The 13,206-nt window shown below is 40.4% G+C and overlaps 1 protein-coding gene across 1 annotated transcript in view; it reads left to right on the top strand.

Annotated features, from left to right (window-relative positions):
• Positions 1 to 10,774, top strand: part of LOC110501651 (motile sperm domain-containing protein 2) — a 33,262-nt gene extending 22,488 nt beyond the window's left edge. Inside the window, exons 11-15 of the mRNA XM_021579356.2 lie at positions 4,857 to 4,950; positions 5,074 to 5,170; positions 5,926 to 6,055; positions 6,341 to 6,449; positions 10,166 to 10,774. Coding sequence (XP_021435031.2) covers positions 4,857 to 4,950; positions 5,074 to 5,170; positions 5,926 to 6,055; positions 6,341 to 6,449; positions 10,166 to 10,309 — 574 coding nt within the window. The 3' untranslated portion in view covers positions 10,310 to 10,774. The remainder of the gene's footprint in view (positions 1 to 4,856; positions 4,951 to 5,073; positions 5,171 to 5,925; positions 6,056 to 6,340; positions 6,450 to 10,165) is intronic.
• Positions 10,775 to 13,206: the final 2,432 nt, after the last annotated feature.

The following is a 13,206-nucleotide window of genomic DNA, read 5'->3' as shown; positions in this document are numbered from 1 at the left end:
AAGGCTCTCCAGAGGTTAGTGAGGTCTGCACAACGCATCACCGGGGGCAAACTACCTGCCCTCCAGGACACCTACACCACCCGATGTCACAGGAAGGCCATAAAGATCATCAAGGACAACAACCACCCGAGCCACTGCCTGTTCACCCCGCTATCATCCAGAAGGCGAGGTCAGTACAGGTGCATCAAAGCTGGGACCGAGAGACTGAAAAACAGCTTCTATCTCAAGGCCATCAGATTGTTAATCAGCCACCACTAACATTATTCATCTCATATGTATATGTATATACTGTACTCTATATCATCTACTGCATCTTTATGTAATACATGTATCACTAGCCACTTTAACTATGCCACTTTGTTTACATACTCATCTCAAATGTATATACTGCACTCAATACCATCTACTGTATCTTGCCTATGCCGCTCTGTACCATCACTTACTCATATATCTTTATGTACATATTCTTTATCCCCTTACACTTGCATTTCGCTACACTCGCATTAACATCTGCTCACCATGTGTATGTGACAAAATAAATCACATTTGATTTGATTTGATATTTTAAAAAATTGGTGCGTTACGTTCACTAGTTCCAAAAACATCCAGTGATTTTGCATAGCCACATCGATTCAACAGAAATACTCATCATAAATGTAGATGATAATACAAGTTATACACATGGAATTATAGATATACCTCTCCTTAATGCAACCGCTTTGTCAGATTTCAAAAGAACTTTACGGAAAAAGCATACCAGGCAATAATCTGAGACGGCGCTCAGAAATATAATACAATTAGCCCCCATGTTGGAGTCAACAGAAACCAGAAATGACATGATAAATATTCCCTTACCTTTGATTATCTTCATCAGAATGCACTCCCAGGAATCCCAGCTCCACAATAAATGTTTGATTTGTTCAATAATGTCCTTTATTTATGTCCAATTAGCTACTTTTGTTAGCGCGTTTGGTATACAGTGGGGCAAAAAAGTATTTAGTCAGCCACCAATTGTGCAAGTTCTCCCACTTAAAAAGATGAGAGGGGCTTTTTTTTTTCAGAAAATCACATTGTAGGATTTTTAATTAATTAATTTGCAAATTATGGTGGAAAATAAGTATTTGGTCACCTACAAACAAGCAAGATTTCTAGCTCTCACAGACCTGTAACTTCTTCTTTAAGAGGCTCTTCTGTCCTCCCCTCGTTACCTGTATTAATGGCACCTGTTTGAACTTGTTATCAGTATAAAAGACACCTGTCCACAACCTCAAACAGTCACACTCCAAACTCCACTATGGCCAAAACCAAAGAGCTGTCAAAGGACACCAGAATCAAAATTGTAGACCTGCACCAGGCTGGGAAGACCGAATCTGCAACTGTGGGAGCAATTATTAGGAATTGGAAGACATACAAGACCACTGATAATCTCTCTCAATCTGGGGCTCCACGCAAGATCTCACCCCGTGGGGTCAAAATGATCACAAGAACGGTGAGCAAAAATCCCAGAACCACACGGGGGGACCTAGTGAATGACCTGCAGAGAGCTGGGACCAAAGTAACAAAGCCTACCATCAGTAACACACTACGCCGCCAGGGACTCAAATCCTGCAGTACCAGACGTGTCCCCCTGCTTAAGCCAGTACATATCCAGGCCCGTCTGAAGTATGCTAGAGAGCATTCGGATGATCCAGAAGAAGATTGGGAGAATGTCATATGGTCAGATGAAACCAAAATATAACTTTTTGGTAAAAACTCAACTCGTCGTGTTTGGAGGACAAAGAATGCTGAGTTGCATCCAAAGAACACCATACCTACTGTGAAGCATGGGGGTGGAAACATCATGCTTTGGGGCTGTCTTTCTGCAAAGGGACCAGGACGACTGATCCGTGTAAAGGAAAGAATGAATGGGGCCATGTATCGTGAGATTTTGAGTGAAATCCTTCCAGGTCGAAGAAACATTTCAAACTAAGTATAGAATCAATCATTAGGATGTTTTTATTATAAATCTTCAATAAAGTTCCAACCGGAGAATTCCTTTGTGTCTTGAGGAGGAACACAAGTCAATATCATGTGGAATGCGCGTGACCAGGAAATGGCTCTCTGCCAGTAAGCTGACTCATTCAGCTCTTATTCAGTCCCACAACGCAGTAGAATCCTCATTCAAGTTTCTAAAGACGGTTGACATCTAGTGGAAGCCGTAGGAAGTGCAACTTCATTCATATCCCAATGTGAATTCAATAGGGCCTGGTTCGAAAATCCACCAACCTCAGATTTCTCACTTCCTGTTTGGATTTCTTCTCAGGTTTTTGCCTGCCATATGAGTTCTGTTATACTCACAGACATCATTCAAACAGTTTTAGAAACATCAGAGTGCTTTCTATCCAATACTAATAATAATATGCATATATTAGCAACTGAGACTGAGGAGCAGGCCATTTACTCTGGGCACCTCATTGCACCTTTCATCCAAGCTACTCAATAGTGCCCCTGCAGCCATAAGAAGTTAATGCAACCGCTGTGTCAGATTTCAAAAAAACTTTACGGAAAACGCAAACCATGCAATAATCTGAGTACAGCTTTCAAACAACAAAGCAGCCAAAAAGATATCGCCATATTGGATAGTCAACAGAAGTCAGAAATAGCATTATAAATATTCACTTACCTTTGATGATCTTCATCAGAATGCACTCCCAGGAATCCCAGTTCCACATTAAATGTTTGATTTAGTTCGATAATGTCCATCATTTATGTCCAAAGAGCTATTTTTGTTAGCACGTTTGGTAAACAAATCCAAAGTCATGAAGCGCGTTCCCTAGTTGCAGACAAAATGTCAAACAGTTCCGTTACTGTCCGTAGAAACATGTCAAACGATGTATGGAATCAATCTTTAGGATGTTTTTAACATAAAACGTCAATGTTCCAACCAGGGAATTCCTATGTCTGTAGAATAGCAATGGAAATAGAGCTAACTCTCACGTGACCGCGCCTCAGAGCCTGTGGCAATCTGCCAGACACCTGGCTCAATCAGCCCTTATGAGCCCCCACCTCACAGTAGAATCCTCAAACAAGTTTCTAAAGATGGTTGACATCTAGTGGAAGCCTTAGGAAGTGCAACATAACCAATATCCCACTGTGTATTCAATAGAGGCTGGGTTGAAAATCAACCAACCTCAGATTTCCCACTTCCTGTTTGGATTTCTTCTCAGGTTTTTGCCTGCCAAATGAGTTCTATTATACTCACAGACATCATTCAAACAGTTTTAGAAACGTCAGAGTGCTTTCTATCCAATATTAATAATAATAATATGCATATATTAGCAACTGGGACTGAGGAGCAGGCCGTTTACTCTGGGAACCTTTCATCCAAGCTACTCAATACTGCCCCTGCAGCCATAAGAAGTTGACAGCTTCTACCCACAAACTATAAGACAGCTGAACAGCTAATCAAATGGCTACCTGGACTGTTAGCATTTTTTTTACACTGCTGCTACTTGCTGTTTATTATCTATCTATGTATGGTCACTTTACCCTTACCTACGTGTACGTATTACCTCAATTACCTCGACTAACCTGTACCCACACACATTGACTCAGTTCCGGTACCCCCTGTATATAGCCTTGTTATTTTATTCTTACTCTTTTTTTTTTTTTTAACTTTAGTTTATTTAGTAAATCTTTTTCTTAACTGCATTGTTGTTTAAGGGCTTGTAAGTAAGCATTTCAGGGTAAGGTCTACACCTGTTGTATTCGGCGCATGTGACAAATTACATTTGATTTGATTATATGCGCTAGACAGGGATTTGAATCCTGTTTGCCATTTCACTGAGTTTTCAGTAGGTACTGTAGCAGGCCATCAGGATTCCACAGGCTGAATTATCCAATTACAAAATAATCCCTTAAACCTGAGCCTGTTTAAGCAGTCTTGGGGGGGGGGGGGGGGGGCGCTGAGTGAATGGGGTGCGCTGAGTGAATGGGGTGTGCTGAGTGTTGAAGAGCGAATCAGAGCACCTTGTAGCTAATTTCTCAGGCCATGGATTTTTTGCACTGCTGCTCTGGATTTCACAGCTTTGATGCCAGATCACAGCTGTTTTCACCCTAAACCTGGATAATAATGTGGTGTAATTCTCCATGTTCCCCATAAATGGGTCCAGCCAGGCTAGAGGCAGCCTAGTACCCAAGAGCCTGACAGACAGCTCCATATGGGTCAGGAGGAGACACAGCACATCAGAGACTGAGCGTTTGGCCCAGAGGAACATAGTCAAGAGCTATTTCTCTGGAAAGAACCCCCTTTAAAAATATGCTAAAGAACATGTTGACGTCAATCAAGGCTCTCCATATGTTGAGAGAAGAATATAATTCTGCGAAATGGCACACACACGTCAGTTTCAGCATCTCTGTAGGATACCAGGCTTTTTGTTTACTCACAGATGGACATAATCTGCCATGTGTTAGCTAATAATATTGAGGTAGATGGTGGTACAGCAGATGTTTAGTAAATTTGTAACAACAGAAACTAACAGAAGCTAACGGAAGTTACACGTCCCTGGGTAATCATACTAAAATCACTCTCAGGAAGCAACATCTTCATCTAAGCTCACGAAGCTTAGTCAAAAAGATTGTTAAAGCTAAGATATCACAGAGAGGAACAGCAACAGCACGCTGTAAAGCAAGCTGCTGTTGCTATCCACTTTTAACAGATGTATTGGCTTGTTTTGAACACCCAGATAGCCAATGTGGCCAATGGCTTAAAGAAAAATACATTAATTTATTTAGTTAGACACAAATTCAGTCATAGCAACCTTCTCTTCATATGCTGTTTCTCCTGTAAAATGTGACATCTTTTCTCTTTCTTCCAGTCCAGCAGAGGAGCTGAGTTTTGGCACCAAAGAGTCAGAGAGGAAGTGTCTTATCATCCTCGATAATGTGTCCAAGAATCAAGTGGCCTTCAAGGTGTGTGTGTGTGTGTGTGTGTGTGTGTGTGTTTGTCTGATACACAGTGGTGTGCATTTGCACAAAATACACAATGTTGTTGTCAGTCTCCAAGCTGACGTGAGTGTGTGTGTCCCTCTACAGGTACGAACCACAGCACCTGAGAAGTACAGAGTGAAGCCCAGCAACAGCAGCTGTGAACCGGGCGCGTCTGTGGATATAGTGGTGTCTTTACATGGCGGTAGAGTACTGATTTTATCTCTCTGCACTGTCTCTCCTCCTCTTACCTACTTCGTCCTTTGAATGTTTCCAAATGCTCCTGCAGAAACTTCAGAATAATCAAAAGGTCCAGTCTATTCATTTTGGGAAGTGCTGACAGAGTGCAGCTTTCTTTTGCCCGACATACATATTTTAAGAGTGATAAAATAATAATCTCTTATCTTCCCCTAAACCGAGACTTCAGAAATCTAACAGAGGGTGAATAAACTTTATTGAGACACTCTCAGTACTCTCCTGGAAGGCTAAAACCTCTAAGGTCAATGTTTTTACCTCAATCACTTGAGACCAACATTGAGTTGGGATGCAGGGACTTGGCTGATAAGAAGTTCCGAGGCGTTCAAGCATGGACATGTCAATCATGGCCTCTGATGTACTAGACATGGGTTTTTTGAAGATTTGAATTCTGGCACTATTCCAAAGTTTGAGGGTTTTCTTCTCTCTCTCTGGGTTTTAACTTTGAAACTCATTAATTACATGTTTGAGAACCGCCATCTATCGCTTCCATCTTGTTCACTTAGTTCTAGTGGATAAGAACCCTCACTGTATCTGTAAATGAGTCAGCTCTTTCACTTCTATATCTGAGACTTTGATGCTGACAGCAGTGGGGTGATCCCATCCATATGTAGGACTCTAGATACATAAACTGAACAATATGCAGAGATTAAATATAATTCAGAGTTCAATGAGAGAACGAGTGCCCTGGATGTGTTTGTGCAGGCTACCAGGCGTCTCTGCAGGACCGCTTCTTGGTCATGGCTGCTGAAATGGAGCAGAACGCTGGTGCTGGATCACCAGAGCTCGCTCAGTTCTGGAAGGACGTGCCCAAAACCAAGATCATGGATCACAGGTACACCACCATCAATATCTCATCATGGACAGGAATGGGAATATGTGAATACCTTTTTATACGTTTTTATTACCAGTTCATTCAAGGGGCAGGTAGTCATTTGATATGCCACTATCAAAATCTATAATGACCTCAAGATAACTTTGATTGACTTAACCCATTGTGGTCTTGCATTGTACATCACAGATTGCCTCAGCATGGCTAGTGAATGTCAGTGACCTAGCAGGCTGATAATCCCCTCTACCCGGCCCTTTCTGACATGACTGTGTCCTGTCCTTCCTGTAGATTACGATGTCACGTCCTGGAGAGCACTAAGCCCATTCTGAGCTATCCGAGTGGATGTGACAACCCTGTGGAAGGAGGAGCCAATGGCCACCCAGACCTGCACACAACGGTGAACTCTGATTGGAATATACACCTCATCCCACAATAACTTATTAACCTATACAGTGCCTATAGAAAATCTACACCCCCTTGAACTTTTTTCACATTTTGTTGCATTACAAAGTGCGATTGAAATGGATTTAATTGTAAAAAAAAAAGGGGGGGGGGGGGAATTGATCTTCACAAAATACTCCGTAATGTCAAAGTGACAAGTAATAAAATGTAATAAGTAAAATATAGTTGTTGCATAAGTATTCACCCTCCATAAATTAGTTCAGAAGTAAAATTTGGCTTAACATCAAACTGAACTGAGCTGCAGGACAGGAATGAAACTGCTCAGGGATGTTAACTTCTTACGGGTATGTGGGACGGTGGCGTCCCACCTGGCCAGCATCCAGTGAAATTTCAGAGTGCGAAATTCAAAAATACTAAATTCAAATATTTAACATTCTTGAAAATATATGTTATACATCAAAATAAAGCTTAACTTTTTGTTAATCCAGCCGCCGTGTCAGATTTCAAAAAGGCTTTATGGCGAAAGCAAACCATGCAATTATCTGAGGACAGCACCCCACATACAAACACATCAAAATCATATTTCAACCAGGCAGGTGCGACTCGAAAGTCAGAAATAGCGATATAAAAAATGCCTTACCTTGCCTCTTCCTCTGTTGGCACTCCAAAAGGTCCCAGTTACATCACAAATGATCCTTTTGTTCGATAATGTCCTTCTTTATATCCATAAAAACTCAGTTTAGTTGGCGCAGTCAATAATCCACTCAGTTTCCCATCCACAAAATGCATCCAAAATGAATCCCAAACGTTACTAATACTTTTCCAAACAAGTCAAACAACGTTTACAATCAAACCTTAGGTATCCTAATACGTAAATAAACAATACAATTTAAGACGGAGAATAGTATGTTCATTACCGGAGATAAAGAAGAATATTCCAAGCGCTTTCCTCCTCGCGCTTGGAAACACTACAGCCAAAATGGGAGCCACCTAGAAAAACTACAATTTCTTGGTCATTTTTCCAAATTCTTGTAATTGTAATTCTTGTAATTCTTTCTAAAGACTGTTGACATATATTGGAAGCCCTAGGAACTGCAATTTGGGAGGACTTGGGCTTATAATTATAGTACTAGCCATTGAAAATAGTGTAAGCTGAAATTCTTTTTTGGGGGGATGGTTTGTCCTCGGGGTTTCGCCTGCCATATCAGTTATGTTATACTCACAGACATAATTTTAACAGTTTTAGAAACTTTAGTGTTTTCTATCTAAATCTACCAATTATATGCATATACTAGCTTCTGTAACAGGCAGTTTACTTTGGGCAGGCTTTTCATCCGGGTGTCAAAATACTGCCCCCTACCCCAGAGGTTTAACATGAGGCCATTGGTGACTTTAAAACAGCTACAAAGTTCAATGGCTGTGATGGTAGAACTGAGGATGTATCATTATTGTGTAGACTCCACAATAATAACCTAAATGACAGTGAAAAGAAGAATACAAATATATAGAATATATATTCCAAAACATGCAACAAGACACTAAAGTAATACTGCAAAAAAACACGGCAAAGGAATAAACTTTTTGGCATAAATGCAAAGCTGTATGTTTGGGGCAAATCCAACACGTCACTGAGTAACTGCCTCCTTATTTTCAAGCATGGCGGTGGCTCCATCATGTTATGGGTGTGCTTGTAATCATTAAGGACTGGGGAGCTTTTCAGGATGAAAAGAAACGGGATGGAGCTAAGCACAGGCAAAGTCCTAGAGGAAAACCTGCTTCAGTCTGCTTTACACCACTGGGAGAGGAATTCACCTTCCAGCAGGACAATAACCCATATCAGAAGGCAAAATCTACACAGTGAATGTTTGTGAGTGGCCAAGTTACAGTTTTTACTTAAATCTGTTAAATATATGCCAAGAATTGAAAATGGATGTCTAGCCATGGTCCCCAACACCTTGACAGAGCTTGAAGAATTTTGAAAATAATAATGGGGAAATATTGCACAATACAGGTGTTAAAAGTTATTAATCCACTTACCCCAGGAGACTTACAGCTGTTATCGCTGCCAAAGGTGTTTCTAACGTGTAATGAAGCACATACGGACTAAATCGCACACATGTTGATTTTGTCCATCCACACCAGACACAATCAGGAGACGCAGGTTGAAATATAAAAACAAACTCTGAACCAACTATATTAATTTGGGGACTGGTCGAAACACATTAAACATTCATGGCAATTTAACTAGCTGGCTTGCTGTTGGTAGCTAATTTGTTCTGGGATATAAACATTGGGTTGTTATTTTACCTGAAATGCACAAGGTCTTCTACTCCGACAATTAATCCACAGATAAAAGGGTAAACTGAGTTTGTTTCTAGTAATCTCTCCTCCCTTAAGGCTTCTTCTCTTTTGGACTTTATATGGCAGTTGGCAACCAACTTTAAGGTGCATTACCACCAACAACTGGACTTCACTTCATCTTTCAATCACCCACGTGGGTATATGCTCCTAAAAACAAATGAGGAGATGGGAGAGGTGGGACTTGGAGTTCTATTTTAATTCCTGGTTATGCAGACACTTGCGAGCAGTTTGGATGAAATGATTGAATAACATGTATGTGTACATTTATTTTGAAACGCTCACGCACGTAACGCGAGTGGTGTGGTCAGCATTTCAGGGGGGGGGGGGGGGGGATCTTATCTAATCAAGGTATTTTTGTTTTTTATATTTCATTCATCTTTAAAATTATAGAATATTTTGTGTAGATAGTTGACAAAAAATGACAATTACATCCATTTTAATTTCACTTTGTAACACAATATAATCTAAAATATATACAGTGCCTTGCGAAAGTATTCGGCCCCCTTGAACTTTGCGACCTTTTGCCACATTTCAGGCTTCAAACATAAAGATATAAAACTGTATTTTTTTGTGAAGAATCAACAACAAGTGGGACAATCATGAAGTGGAACGACATTTATTGGATATTTCAAACTTTTTTAACAAATCAAAAACTGAAAAATTGGGCGTGCCCCTTAAGTTAATACTTTGTAGCGCCACCTTTTGCTGCGATTACAGCTGTAAGTCGCTTGAGAGTTTGCTGCACTGAAAGTAAAAGGGCTGAATAATTTTGCACGCCCAATTTTTCAGTTTTTGATTTGTTAAAAAAGTTTGAAATATCCAATAAATGTCATTCCACTTCATGATTGTGTCCCACTTGTTGTTGATTCTTCACAAAAAAATACAGTTTTATATCTTTATGTTTAAAGCCTGAAATGTGGCAAAAGGTCGCAAAGTTCAAGGGGGCCGAATACTTTCGCAAGGCACTGTATATTTAGTGTGTGTGAGATTATATATATATATATATATATATATATATATATATATATATATATATATATATATATATATAATCTCACACACACTAAATATACAGTATACAATATACAGAGATGTATATATATACACACACACACACACAAAGTGGAGTGTAGACTTTCTATAGGCACTGCATATTAACCAATGTATTTTCTGTACTTGAACTTGATTTACTTTCTTTGTATAATCTTTTTTTTACACAATTAGAGCCATTGGGGTTATAATTATGGTGAATTGTGTAGTTTTCTGAAACATTTTAGTAGTGTCAAATTGATATGGGAGACTGAAAAGTGAATAAATTAATAAGATGAAATCAAATGCTCTCCTCTGCAGCTGATGCGTGTGATGGTGTGTAACGCCAGGCTGGAGCAGAAGCTGGACCAGTGTCTGTGGGTCCAGCAGGTCCTGATTGGTCTGGTGCTGGTTGTCATGATGTTCAGCTTCCTGACTCTCTACCACCTTTCTGGGGCTTCCTGACTTGACTCAACCTTGTCTACAGCAGCTTAAAGCTAAACCAACAGACAGGGCTGGTATTGGACTTGGTGATAAAAAAAAAAACAAAGGCAAACTCTCTTCTCTACAATGTCTGTCGTCATGAAATGGAGGAACGCTTTTTAATGTAGCAGTGAACTAGGGACATGTGGAGTTGTCAGTCAGTTGCCCAGAGAGATTCTTCATAGTCTCCTTGGCGTTGTGAGAGGTACCGTAGCTAAAGACTCGATACCGTGAAATGAAGTCAATAATGTATTTTTGTTACTAATCATGGAATTATAAATTAAGTATTTATTGCAATATGTAACATATTCATTATTTCAATATGTAATATGTAACATGATGAAGGAGATTTAGTTAATTTTTCTGATCCTAATGAACATTTCATTTGAAATATATAGTATAAAAATATCAGGTCAAGAATAAACGTGCACTTTTTCTTTAAACCAATTGCAATTTGTTTGGCTTATAAAATGGCTAAAATAGGTGTCTGGCATGTACAAGGCACTACCCAACATGAGCTTCTCCATCCTGATACAGTAGATAACCATCTCGGTCCTGAAGCAAGCCTCAAACTTCTCTCTTTTGTCCCTGATTTTACTTCAACAGTATAACAGTGTCGGTGATCCAGCCTTGCCACCCTCCCTCTTTGATAAAAGCCTTATCAATCCCGGGGTTCCTAATTGAAAAAATAGAGTAGTGTGTGACCTCGACAAACCTCTCCCCACTTACCTCTGGGGAGCCTAGGGAGATCTCTTTCTGTGCTATCTCCCTCCATTTGTTTTAATGACCCTACGCTGGCAAACCTAAAAATACCTGGCAATTACTGGTGAGGGTGGGGAAATGGCAGAACCCACAGAGCTCAGTGGGAAGGCTGGGTATCTATAACAAGATTCAGCGCAGAGCAGTCAACCACAGAGCCAGTGCAGGGGATCACACTTAGAATATTATAATGAACAAAAATATGAATGCAACATGCAGCAATTTCAAGGATTTTACTGAGTTACATCAGGAAATCAGTCAATTAAAATAAACTCATTAGGCCCTAATCTATGGATTTCCCATCACTGGGCTGGTGTGCAGCCATGGGATGGGCCTGTGAGCGCATCGGCCCACCCACTTGTGAGCCAGGCCCAGCCAATCAGAATGTTTTCCCCACAAAGGGGCTTTATTGCAGATATAAATACTCCTGTTCTGACTGCTCTGCAGCTGGTCTGCTGTTGGTGGTTGATTGCATTTTGCCCTCAAAAAGATAGTGTTTGGTCTGGCACTGAAGACATCATTGTTTCATGTGCATTGGCTTTTGTCTTGTTTCGGTTGGAGCCTTTTCTTTCTCTTATATAAGACGATCACGTTCAGCTACCTCATGTTTCCTAACAGTGCTATTTCTGTGTTTTTCCTCATTCACATGTGATGTTTTGAACTCTCCCTTTTCTCTTAAAGGGTTCCTATGTATGAGTCTTTACCACGCGATTGAGAAACCTCTCTCCCTGCATCAATGGACTGTTTGTATTAGTCATTGGATCGTTTTAGGAGAATGTGTGCAGTGGGTGTAAAATTTGCATTATTTGTTGTATTTTTGCTCTCACTGAGAATCGCTTTCGCAGCTATTTGAGGCGGTAAGTGCCTGTGCATTTAGCAGGAGGACGAAGCTAAATGGAGTGCCTGGTTCTCTAGGGGGCTTTAGGTAAAAGCTTTAGCATCAGATGCAGGTGGGTAAGCTCTAAGTGCATCTATACCTCCTTCAGTACCTGACCAAGTCTGTCAGAATCCACTCAGAGACAGATTGATCCTGTTGGTTACATAAGGCGGTCCAAAACCCAATATGAACATCCTCCCAGGCAGGCTCCCACCCGCTCTCACCACTAATGCATTACATTCAGTCATTACAGTAGAGAAAGTTGTTCATTACATGTTTGAAAATGTGTAGCCACACGACTGTCTTCTCTCCCCCCTGACAGACAGACTCAGTCTCTTTCTTGATTTCCCAGATGCCACTAATTACATGGGTCTGATCAGTCTGACCGGGGAGTCTCAGAAGTCACAATATCCTCCACAATATTGATTTAACATTCAGCACTAGTAAATCAAAGGCTGGCTTAATGCGCACGGGTGGCCCAAGATGCTTATTGTACGTTTTGAAGGGACAATGATTTACCTCAAGCACTAAATTGGGAGAGGCGATCGATGAAGAGGTAATGAGTATTGCGAATAATGAGAAGCCGTGTATGTGGCTCAGCAGCTATTGCTGAATCATCACAGAAAAGGAAAATCGTGTTCATGGCAGCACATTATCTCCTGTTGAAGTTATAGACATGGAGAAGAGACACGATGACAGACAGGCTACCATGAACCATATACATGAATGACACCTCTTCTGGGGCTTGTTTAATAATCAATTGTTCATAAGCAATAATTTAAATGAATGTGGTCATCGCAGTATCCATTTTTATGGAAAGAAATTGCTCCCTTTACTCTGGTTATGAAATAACTCAATAATGACCACCCTACTGTATTGTAAGTAATAGTTTTTTGAAGGGGAATAGAAAAGTGTTTACCCCACACTGTCCCAGAAACCATATTACTGGTCAAATTTCCACATTCTAAACTCGAAGACTAGGTATCAGATGGTCCTTCATTAGCGACATTTATTTTGTTTCAATCTCCAGTGTCATTGCTTGGAGTATAATGAGGAATACAGTGGACCGCACAAAAGCGAGAGAAGGCAATCAATATATCACTCTGGCTAAATGTATCACCTCTTACAGGACACACACCTCTGTCTCCAATTGTCCATGTATCTCCCAGTGATTGGCTTTAGTTTTTCCTGATTATCTTGATTCATGGTAAGACTTTGGGGCGGCATCTCCTTCCACAAAGGC

The sequence above is a fragment of the Oncorhynchus mykiss genome, chromosome 22, assembly GCF_013265735.2.
Source record: "Oncorhynchus mykiss isolate Arlee chromosome 22, USDA_OmykA_1.1, whole genome shotgun sequence".
NCBI classification, from domain to species: Eukaryota; Metazoa; Chordata; class Actinopteri; order Salmoniformes; family Salmonidae; genus Oncorhynchus; species Oncorhynchus mykiss.
Note: the sequence above shows the minus strand (reverse complement) of the source record. Positions and strands in the feature narration are given on the sequence as shown.